Source organism: Manacus candei, unplaced genomic scaffold, assembly GCF_025592945.1.
Source record: "Manacus candei isolate 608988 ecotype Guabito, Panama unplaced genomic scaffold, ASM2559294v1 h1tg000050l, whole genome shotgun sequence".
In the NCBI taxonomy this organism is placed as follows: domain Eukaryota; kingdom Metazoa; phylum Chordata; class Aves; order Passeriformes; family Pipridae; genus Manacus; species Manacus candei.
Window position 1 is genome coordinate 4580523 of NW_026138098.1, and position 12306 is coordinate 4592828.

At 43.4% G+C, this 12306-nt stretch overlaps 1 protein-coding gene across 2 annotated transcripts in view; it reads right to left on the minus strand.

Annotated features, from left to right (window-relative positions):
- Positions 1-12306, minus strand: part of ADAM12 (ADAM metallopeptidase domain 12) — a 181647-nt gene that overhangs the window by 78146 nt on the left and 91195 nt on the right. For both annotated transcript variants that reach the window (XM_051801072.1, XM_051801071.1), the window contains exon 4: positions 179-257. In XM_051801072.1, coding sequence (XP_051657032.1) covers positions 179-257 — 79 coding nt within the window. The remainder of the gene's footprint in view (positions 1-178; positions 258-12306) is intronic.

A 12306-nucleotide genomic window follows, 5' to 3' on the forward strand; every position in this document is an offset into this window, starting at 1 on the left:
AAAACCCCACATCTTTCTGTCGAAGCCTCTCTAAAAAGTCATTGTAGGATCACAGCAGGTAAAAAGATACCGAAGGCAACAATAAAAAAGAGATGACACATCGAGCTGTTTCATGCCAGGGCTCGGATCCTGACAGGGAGCACTTTGGATTTTAATGCCCGTGGAACACCAACCTTACCGTGTGATTGCGCGCGAGAACCACGTCAGTGCCGTCCTGCAAATAATGGGTCTCTGTGAAGCTGCTGCTCAACAGGCCCCTGGAAAAAAAAACAGAGCACATGGAATATTAAGGCCACATCCCCTTGACTCTGTCCTTTAGAGGTTCTGTTTGAGACAGAGATCAAAGCCAGGCATTAAGGACACGATGAGTGCCAGAATAAGGGAAAATAGAACGCCAAATACTGAAGCTGCAGGACACGAGCACATCCCGTGGTAATTGTGAAAGGGTTACAAGTTTCCAGAGTTTTCTCTTCCAAATGAGGGCTGTGTGCCAGTATATTTCAGTATTGAATCTTCCATGAAATTTTCGACACATTTTACAGTAAATGGGAAATGTGGGCATTTGGACTATTGTTAAGTGATGGTGGTTTGCTGAAAAGGAAAATGTTTTGCCTGTGTTCCTTATTTTATAATATAATCTGTTGTATTCATTAGCAAGTGACCACCCAAAGACTAATTCAGCTCTTGGTGAACGAAAAAACTTCTTCCATTGACACTCAAGGGAAAACACTTCATGAACATCACAGGAGTCAGAGCACTGGATTTATTCTGATCATCTGAAAAGGAAATTCATGAATGGAAATCTCACAAAGTGATGTACCAGGAGATGGTGAGCCCATGTCTGTGATGAGGTATTTTGTTCCCATTCTTTCCACACTTCCCCTCCTGCCTTTGGCAATGAGATAAAAACTTTTACTTGCAATTGTCATTTCCCAGAAATCTCCAGAGAGAGGCATGTGTGTGACAACTATGAAAATTTCTCTTTTTGTAGTAAACTCATGGAACAGGGAAAGTTGCATCTACCTTTTTTTTTTAAAAAAAAAAGTCTTGCTATTGATCTGTTTTTCAACTCCTTATCTAAAGAGCATTTCTAACAAAGCCAGAAGGAAGAATCCTCATTCAAGTTTACTCCTAACATAGGTCTTGAGCTGTGCTCTTCCACAAAAATGTGTCTGAGTTTTGACAAACATGCTGGTGAAATGCAGAAGCACAATACAGAAGAAACAAAAGATAAATGGCACCATCACCTTCTGAAAAGTGGAGAGGGTGGGGTATTGAAAATCTTTGGTATTGCATTTCACCACGTTCTCTCTGTTCCCTTTCAAAGATGTGTTTCTCCCCTGGGTTGTTCATCTAACAAACCAGGCCCTTTCTTTTATTTAAAGCTGTTTAATGCTGCACTCTTGAAAATATACTGTTGCAAACCATTATACAGTCCCTGTACACATTTCTTGTGCTTTGTATAAACAATGAAACTAGAATGCAAACAAACATTCAGTTTTCATTCCTCCTTAATTTGCAACACATCAGTATCCAATGGCTTGATCAGGATCTGGATGTGCAAGGAACTGTACAAACACTTACTGGAGAGAAAAGCTGTCTTTAAAAACCTCTATGTTAAGGTAGTAAAAAAAAAAAATGAATGTAACAAGACCAAAAACTAAAAAGAAAATAAGAAGAAAGTGGCAAAGCAAAAGATGAAGCCCCAACACAATAATACACTGAATATTCAAGAACAGATTCTCACTTTAAATTTTAAATTTTTCATGCTCTTGTAAAAAGTCCCTCTATGTTTCCTACTGTCTCATTATCACAAAGAGCAGCTGCTTTCTTAATTACCATTAATATTTATATAACAAAACTGCTAAGTTCTGCACTTAGCAGGCATTAATTACCTTTGTAAAGGCAAGATCCCATAGTTGAAGCCAAGAGAGTTTTGCTGTGCACTTTTTGGAAGTGGGATTTCATACAGATGGGGGAGTGATTTTTACTTAATGGGACAAAACACAGGCAAGGGTAACAGATGTAGCATAAGGGCAAAGTGATTGAGCAATATACTTGCTTTGTGCTCTGCTATTTCCAAAGTGTTTGACAGCAATGATGATAAAGGTGACCTTTCTGCTGCTGTTCGTTCTGCCCTCAGGCACAGATTTAGAAAATACTTCAGAGATCCATAGGTTTTAACACCAGAAGGGAGCGCTGTGATCAACAACACGACCTGGCCCATTACAGGGGTCACCAGACTCGAATTTATCTTCTGCTACAATGACAGTTAAGGAACCAGAGACTTTTTCTTACTGTAAAGAGCCCCTGCCTAGATCTCTCGTGGTAAAGAAACTGTCATAAGCCTGGCAGGTTTTTAATATTTAACTAAACCCAACCTAAAACCACAGCACTTTGTATCTATTTTAACTGTGCCAACGTTCAGTTTCCAGCCACTGGATCTCATTCCCTCGCATCAGTGCTTCATTTTGGTTTGAGTCTTTCATGGACAATTCTATTTACTAAAGTGAGGAAACACAACAGGTAAACAAGCTCCTGGTGTAGCTGCCATCAATCTCCCCATCAGGAGGAAAGTTTGTTATCGACCTGGAAAATACTGGCTGAACGTAAGAATTCCCAGTAGGATCAGTAAAAGACTGGTAAGAGCACCAAGATGATGGAGCTCCACTGCTGGACTCATCTAAGAAAAGAAAAAGTGTCCCCCAATGTCAAAGGGAAAGTTGTGTCTGCCCCATCCCTGGAAGTGTCCAAGGCCAGGTTGGACAGGGCTTGGAGTAACCTGGGCTAGTTTAAGGTGTCCCGGCCCATGGCAGGGGGTGGAACTGGATGAGCTTTAAGGTCCCTTCCAACCCAAACTGTTCTGCGATTTTATGATTTCGAATCATGGAAATTTCATCTACCACTGGGAAAATGAGAGAGCTTTTCAGGAGTCTGACACCGCTCCGGTTCGGTAACTAAGACATCACTGCTGAGACATCTGTTTTCCTGCCACACGCCGTGCTGGTGCCAGTCTGACAGCAAGCCAGAGGGAAGGTTTTCTCCACACTGCAGAGGCTGGAGACCTCTGTGAGACATGTTGCCAGGGAGCCCAATGGTTTCTGGCAGAGAAAGGAGCTGCTATCCCCACTTTCACAATGTCCAATATCTTAAAAGCTCTACAGCCACATACACAGTGTTAGTACCCAGGGACAGCAAGGCTTGTCATGAAAGGTTATGAAAATTAAGTGTAACAAGCACTCAAATTCCACTACTGAGTGTGCACCACTTCACTTTCCAATTATGGTAATAATGTTTAACATACTAAACAATGAATCCAGTATATGTATCTATTAGGTAATTTAATTACCTTCCCACCCCCCAAAGATATGCAATATAATAGATTGATTTACATTTCTGGTTCTGGCCCAGAGTGAAGGAGATTAATAGACGAAAGTAAATTAATTTAGATGGCAAGCTACTTAACCTAATTGGATCAATGTAATTCTAAAGAGCAGGGATCAAAATAACATTAATATATCATAGTGCAATTCATCACCATGTCTAGAGTTTCAAATGTTGCCAGCTACAATGCTCAGCAGTACCAGATGATTATCAATATTTTGCCCTGCTTGAAGAGATAGAAACAAATGCCACAGAGAACTGCATCAGCTGCTGGATATGACTGAAAATAAAAATTAGATGAATTAACACCACAGTAAATAAATAAACTGTTTGTTAATGCCCCAAAAATGCAAAAGTTCAATTCTTGAGTAAAACTACTTATGTACTTAGCCACTATGCTGGTCAGCACTGTGAATTTTTTCACATTTCATAGAATCAGAGAAAGGTTTGGGTTGGGAGGGACCTTAAAGCTCATCTTGTTCCAACTCCCTGCCATGGGCAGGGACACCTTCCACTAGACCAGGTTGCTCAGGGCCAGACTTCCCAGAGCCAAATTAATGAGTAAAAGCTTTGATGGTCCAGAAGGATAAGTTTTATTCCTCCTGATCTATGACAGACACGGCACAGGCTTCCTCATCCTCTGTAAGTCAGTAGAAAGCTCACATGTCACATTTGCTGAAACATTTTCACGTGTCAAACAAGCTTCCAGTAACCTAAGCCTCAGGGAATATGATGAATGTTATTTAAACTTCTAATCCTCACCTTCCTGGCCCCCAACAAGGTGAAATCTCAGGTGGTTTGTTTGGGGAGGGGGAAAATATCTTGATTTAAACACATCAGATTTTTTTACTCCATCCATTTAATGACAGGAATGGTAATTTAACACACTGCTTCTCACTTGCAAATGAGAAAATCAGTCTCTGCTCTCCAGGCACCGATATATTATTTCAAAAGGTTATAATGATATTTCATCACCCAGGGCAAGTCAGACAGACAGTCACAGAAGTTGGAGATGGAAAAAATCTAGTGGATCATACAGAGGGCCTCCCTGGAAGCCAAGTATGTTATAGATCAAATCAGGTGCTGTCTCATCGAGCTTCAAATGTCAGGGGTAATGCTGATCCCACACTTTCAAAAGGAGATTACTCTGCATTCCAACAGATGTTCCTGTCAGGATGCATTTCCCGATATTCAGCCTGTTCTAGTTTTTCCTAGTCCACTTCTTTCATTAGTTGAAACAATTGCTTTCCTTCTTGGTACAGGTATCATTCAGATAGGTGCAGATTGTTATCAAATTCCCCTTTAACCATCCAGGTACCAAGCGTAGAATATCAGGCTACAAAAAAAAGACAAGAACTGTGCACTTTTTCATGTCAGCTACTCGGGAAAAATCTAAGCATCATCCCAGTAGGAGCAGACACCAGGGTTTCCCTTGGTGATACAGCAGAAAATGTGAGACAAACCTAGGGAGTGAACCTGTTTCTAACAGCACACAGGCTTGGGTTTCAGTCTGTCTTTCAGGATCAAAATCCTTTGGTTGCCCTCCCTGTTCCAGGCCATGCCCTTGCCATACAGATATAAGGGGAAGGTACCACCATTGTTATCCATCAAAATGGATCTACAAGGCTCTCAAAGCCACCCTGTGAGACTGAAGAGACACCCAGCAGCTGAGAGTCAACAGCTCTGCTTTAAAGCCACAGAGCAGGATGGCTGCATGCTCTGGCACATGTTTCTTCAGCACCCTGGGTGGTGTGTGGCTCTCTGCTACACATCTCAGCAGGATTAAGCCTTACCCTGGCACGACATGGAGCATCAAACTTGGCCTTTGCTCCAGCAGGGAATCGAGGCTGGCAGAAGAGACCTGAGTTTTTACAACAATAATAAATCCCTGGTTGTGCTGGCAGTGCCTGTTAGTGAGAGAGAGCAAGCAAGGACCTGGGCTGCTTCTCTTGGGCAGGTACTCTGTGGCACACAACTCAAACTCACCCAGCACTCCCAGGGATGTGCCATGATCTGCCCACTGCCATCAAGAGCTGGGACTTTCCCATGGGGTACAGCAAAGCAGGAGCTGGACACAGCTAAAATCCCATACCTGGAATAGAAGCACCATAAGCGACTTCTAAAAGCAGCACTGTGTTCTCTTTTGGAGGTCATGGAGGTGTAAAGCAGCCTCATGTCTGAGTTGGAGCATTGTTGGCTCTGATTCTGAGGTCTGACATGCCTTGGAATGAATCTGAGGGGCTCTGCATATATACTGCAAGGCTTAGGGCACAGAGGTGTACGACCTGATTTTTGTTCTTGCAACTCCTTATCCCATGGAAAGATTTGGAAATGCAGCCCCCAATCACTATTTTAAATTTTGTTTCAAATACAGTCACACGTGGACATGTCCCTGGAAGTCTCCAAGGCCAGGTTGGAAGGGGCTTGGAGCAGCCTGGTCAAGTGGAAGTTGTCCCTGCCTATGGCAGGGGGTGGAATGAGATGATCTTTGAGGCCTCTTCCAACCCAAACCAGTCTGTGATTCCCTGATCCCTGTTCTGGGGTTCAACATCACAGCAATGCACCCTTTGGGTAAGTGGTTTCACAGGGTTGCTTTCAATGATACAGAGAAGATGCTGTGAACCTTTTGGGCTTTGGAACATATACTTTCTATGCTCTGAAGTTCGATTTTCTGCTTACCTTTGGCTTTGATTAACAGCTCAGCATGGTGACACTACTTTAAGAACTGGTGTTTTCAGAAGAACATTGAATATTCTTATGACTTTTTAAACAATGGTAGTCAACTGCTCCCTCTTCTCCATGGGAGCACTGATCACAATGAGGAACCAGTAGTGCCTGGCTGACTCAGATGTGAGTGTGGTGCCTCCCCTCTCCTCAGATGTGCTCCTGCAACTCACACAGACATCTGACCTTTACTGGGACTTCTTCCTCTTCTTTGTCCTTCCAAATGATGAAATGCCTGTTTTCTCCCCCATCCAAGTGTTGCCTCACTCTGTTGTACAAATTCTTATTAAAACCCCTCTGGCAATGCATTTTAAACCCTGCCTGTGTGGGGGAGGAGAGGAGAGTGAAACAGGATGGCATAGAGGCAGTTATAAAAAATGCCTTTGAAACCGCTGCCTACTGACACCAGCCTACTCCATTAATTCTTAAGCATCTCAATTCAGGTCATTTTGACCTTTACACTGAAATTAGTTGTTATTTCTTCAATTGCCGTGTTTCTTCACAGGTACAGAGGAATAAACAAGTCTGTTAAACCTGCTGCCTCTGCAGTGGTGGTCTCAGGGCTCCTGCTCTCACAAAGGTGATATTCACAGAGGTGTTTTTCAATTCTTCCCTCTCATTACAACATAAGGAATGGGAGCAGCCAGGGTAATGAGTTTCCCGTGCACAGGCACCAACATCATCCTATTCACAAAACCACCTCATATTCTTTAAACACGCCACATTCTTTCCCCTTGTTTAATTATCTTAAGTGATTTGAAATGCTTTTGGACATTTTCCCATTGAATGTCTCCACTTCATAATATCCTATCTGCTACACTCCAGTGTGCTGCCATAGAGGGACTGCAATGTCATAATTGAAGAACCTGAGAGATTGAAATTTGCAGAGCTTAATTAGCACAACAATTCGGAGGAAAAGATGGGAGCAAAATAAAACTGTAATAGCTGGGAAATCAGCCAAGCATCCAAAGTTTCAATACTAACTCTGTGGCTGTAGCCTCTGGCCTATTTCACGTGGTCTATGGATAGACAATTTGAGGAGGTCATACATTACATTTACAAAATATGCCTCTGTACTTCTGCCCAGTTCTTTGGAGGCAGAAAGTCATATAAACCTGTGTCTACTGGAGTCCATGTTAAAATCTCTCTCCTATCCACTTGCATGGGTGGAATAGTGCCAGGCACAGCAGGAGAAAATGTTGAGAAACACATCCTACAACATCCAAAGTGAGAGCCACGCTCTGACTTATCTCTGGACACTGTGTTGAAACACTCTCATCCATAGCTGCTCTCTGATGTGCTGGGAACAGGGAGAGAAGAGGGACAAACACACCTTTTAAAGCCTACAAGAGTCCTGCCTTCATAACTCCTCACCATGTGCGGTCGCAGCGCGCAGAAAACCGAAGAATGGTGTAAGCAAACAAATCCGAACAGCTGAGGGAGAAAACCAGCTCCCTGGCTGGCAATCACTGAGTGATTGAGAGCTTTCTAGTTTCCTGACTGCTGGGAAAATAATGCATAAGCTTCACCTCCCCAAACTTCAATAGGAAAAGACTGAAATGAAATGAAGCACGTTGGAGGCCTCCCATGCTGTTCTGGGCTCTCGCTGCACACCCTGCTTCCATCACTCTTTGTCGTGTTTACAACATCATTTACTTGCCAAAACTGTAGCATTTATTTTATCATTCTAACTCCAAAATGCTAATGAAGAGACTTCTGCTAACCAGTGTTGAGGTGAGAGCAGGAAGAAGAAAAACAACGTTTTCCAACAAAGTGGATGGGTAAAAATGAGTTCTCTCCCTAAAATGGCTTAAACTTGGCCTAGATCCCCGGGTTAGTCATAATGGGATGGTGTTAGGTAGCCTGCACCTCAGATGGTCATTAAGGGAAGAAGAGACCAACCTGGCACATGTGGGGGAATGAAAGGAAGACCAGCAAGGTTCACTCTGTCTTCACAAGAGAGCCCAGAGACACAGCAACAGAGGAAATGGCACCACAGAATCACAGAATGTGCTGTGTTAGAAGGGACCCAAAAGGACCATCAAGTCCAACCCTTAGCCCTGCACAGGACCATCCCCAAGAGTCATACCATGTGCCCCAGAGGATTATCCAAACGCTCCTTAAGCTCTGTCAGCCTTGTGGCTGTGCCCCCAGCCCTGGGGAGCCTGTTCAGTGCCCAACTGAACAGGGGAAGAACCTGGGGGAAGAACCTTTTCCTGAGATCCAATGTAAACCTGCCCTGACACAACTTCAGGCTGTTCCCTGTGGTCCTGTCCCTGGTCCCCACAGAGCAGAGATCAGTGCCTGCCCCTCCTCTGCCCCTCCCGAGGAAGCTGTACCTGCAATGAGGTCTCCCCTCAGTCTCCTCTTCTCCAGCTGAACAGATCAAGTGCCCTCAGTGTCCTCACACGGCTTCAAATCAAGGCCCTTCCCCATCTTCATTGCCCTCTGACTTCTGTGAGCTTTGACTAGAACTGCTCAACCTCACACACACCTAAAGCCAAACTCAGGGCAGGATTCCCAGCCTCCCACCCATATTAACCTCGAAGATCATCTGGTTTTGTTTTTCACTGGCCAATTCTGACATACCAGCGCAGAATTTGACTGCTTTCAGCACTTCTTTCAGAACTGTCCTTGTGAGGAATATTTTATATTTCCTCTTTGAGCTTTCCTGGGTAGTGGATTAATAGAAATCGTGTTACTTTTTCATCTGGGCAGGATGCCATGAAAAGCAAAGATTTCAGGAAAGGCTCCTGAATAACACTGGCCACAAATTGTTGTCAGTGATGGAGAGATGATGGTGCTCATTGTCTAACTGATTTTTTGATGGGAAAACACAATTCTGTACATTTAGGCAAACTCTGTAGGCTGCCTGCTTTGGAGATACTTTACTGTGTGATCTACATGAAGTAGCTCTAACTTAGGGTAGTGGAAGTGGCTGTAAAACCCTGAAGCAACATGCTAAAAGTTAAAGCATTCTGCTGGAAATAACCACTGAACTACTCCACCTCTGAACTATCTACGGCAAAGATCAGAAATAATGTGCACAGCTGCTCTGCAGGCTGGACCCAGACAAAAACTGAGTATTCTGATTTGGCTTTGGTTAGACTAAAGACTAACACAGCTCTGGAAGGCTCCCCATCCATGGATCTGTTCCTCAGATGGCAATACTGTGGTTTCTGATGAAAAGCACACTTCCCATCATTATGCTTCCACTAAAACTTGTACAAGACAATCTAAGAGCTTTTCATAACCGTTCTGATCTCACGTGCCTAATACAGTTACAGATGTAGGCAACACAGCACCATCGAATCACAGTTCAAAAGACTCACTAGAAAACACTGAGATGTTTCAGAAGCTGAGAAGCACATATATATCATGAGTGGCAGACATGATATTTTAATGCATTATTTTCCAACATCACAGCACTGCCTTTCATAAAACAAATTCTTTGTAGGCCCTGTAACGTTTCTAGGATGGTATATTTTCACTAAATAGTAAGTTGGGAGATACTGGGCTGGAAAGCTGTCAAATTCTATTTGAAATGTTCCATTCAATTAATTATGTCATTTGTAGCTGTGTAAAATTCTGCTGCTGAACAGATGTCATTGGGCAAATTGTCTGACTGTACTTTCATCTGAACATTTTCAGACTAGTACGGAATTCTATTCAAAACATCCAAGAAAGCCAGTCTTGACATGGAAAATTTATAAAGACAGAGACTTAAGTAATTCCAAGGAAAAATCAGAACTTATTAAAACATAACAAACAAAATGCAAATAGTGCTGTGGTACTACAAAAGGTTATTGCAAGCATCTGCAATACTTCTGGGAAGCCAGGTTTTTACAGTAATGAAAAGTCACTGAGCCTAGGTTTATTCTTAGACTCCAACCAACAATTACATCCTCTGTACGTTTTTCCTTCTTTTGAGTGTGTGCCTGTAGGCTTGCATTTGCATTTTTAATTCAAGTGAAGTTGTCTTGCCATTTCTGCTCATCTGTTAAAACATAAAATAATATTTTCTTTTTACCAATCCCACAATTTTCTCCTTGCCACAAGCACAAAGCTTTTGCTCTAAGCAGGTTGTACTCATATTTCACTTGCAGAACACCCTGGACTTTAAGAGACATGCCTTCATTTTACCCTGTGCCTCAGTGTCCCTCTCACTAACCCTTTAAACCCCTCTGGATGAAGAGGGCAGAGATGTGTAAGGATATTTTTGTGTTTAAATCTCAAGCCCACAAATCTGCTTTGCATGCTTGTATAAAACTGAGTAGGTGCAAAAGCCATAAGATGGGCTGCAGGTTATCAGACCAAAGGTCCACCTAGTCCTCTCTTCTGGGTCCAACAGTGGCCAATACTAGGGAACAAACTCATGGAGAGGAAAAACATGCTATATCTCCCCAAAATACTGCTCCCACATCCTCCAAATCCTTTATGTGCCAGGGATCAATGCCGAGCAGAAACTGAGATGAAACAAGAGCTCACAAGGGTGTTCCCACTCTCTTCTGACACTCTTCCTTCCCAATTAAAGCAGTGCCTTCCAAGAAGATCAAATTAATTTGGCAGCACAGCCAGAGTGCAGCTGCAGATCTCAGGCCCCGTGCTGAGGCTCCCAGCAGCAATCACAGTGTGCTGTGCTCTGAAGGCTCCTCCCGCAGAGAAGACTTTGATTCCAGTGCCCAGCACAAGTTCACCGGGACAGAAAAACAGCCAGGAAGATTCCCACTGCCTCAGTAACCTGTATGGTTGTGTTTGGAGGCTGACTGTGAATGCTCATGTGGTTTTCAAGCCTGTAAGGGTTATTCTTACCTGAGCAAGCAAAGCTGCATGAGCTCACAGACACCTCTTAGCATTATTCCAATCCAATAAAATACAACCTCTCTGGCATTGCTGGCAGCACCATTTCCTGCAGGAAGGTGTAACTGCACGTTTTCTGAAGCACTTCTGAAACAAGCACATCATCAAAGACAGTGGGTTGCTCCCACCCTGCACCAACTGTCTCAGCCTCTCAGCAGGAAGGGCATCCCAAACTGCTGGCATGTGGCACTTCAGGTGACCTGGGAAAGCCTGGAGTGATTTTTCAAGTGACATTAGACTTTCAGAATATGATGGCTCATTTCCAACTAATTCTACTTCAAGATATGGACTTAAAATTGGGATGAGGTGATTCAGAACAAAACCACAGGCCTGAGGTACCAAGCAATGAGTGAGTTTATGGGGTGGAGGCATCTGAGAGAAAGGATGTGGGTTGAAATATTTCTCCTTCCTTTCCTCTTTCTTATCTGTTAATTACTGTCCTACATTCCCTGCATTTTGCCTTAACTATTCATCATCTTTCCACTGCCTCTCCTTTTCCCTACATTATTGCTCCATAGTCCTTCTTTCACCACCTCTTACATGTCGAGGTTTATTATTACATTGCTAAACAGAAGACACCAAAAAAGCCACACAACCACATTGGTGCTTTTCTTAAATGAGCCTCAAAACTGTGGGTGCCACAACATGCTGTATGAGGTTGGCAGTTCTCAGGGCACCGAGACCAATTCCACAAGACATGGCTTCATCTCAAAGGAGATAACACAGGCCATCATCCCTATTTGTCAGGTCAGGCTCCATGTTCATGTTTTTCAGGCAGCAAAGGAAGAATAGCCAGTGAAACCAGGACACTGGGACGAGGGTAAACTAGGATTTTAACTTCTTTCTTTCCTTTTTCACCCTTCTCCCTGCTGTGCACTTCCCCTGAATCTAATTCCTTGACTCTGCCACATGTCAGAACCCTTTATGAATGAATTAAACACAAAAATTCAACAGCAAATGAGTGCAGGAGAACATCAGAGCAACACCTGTGGTTTTAGTCGGGTGAGCTATGAGCCTGTGAGCAGGGCAGAGCTGCAGCAGATGGATGTGGGAAGGGAGGGCAGAGGGATCAGCATCCCTCCTCCTCACCCCAGCAGTGAGCCTGCAGCCAGAAACACTAAGAAACTCCCCACAGCATCAGCTGCTTCTTCTTTTACTTTTTTAGGCCTTGATTAATGTCAGAAACAGACTCTGACTTCTCACTACAAAAGGTTTTTGGTGGCCCAGGGGTCCAAAGTTGTCTCTCAGCCATTTTGAGGGCACCTCTTGGCATTGAAGTCACTGAAGACATGCTGGTAAAGACTTGGGGTGAGAGAAGGATCAGACACCATCTTTTAG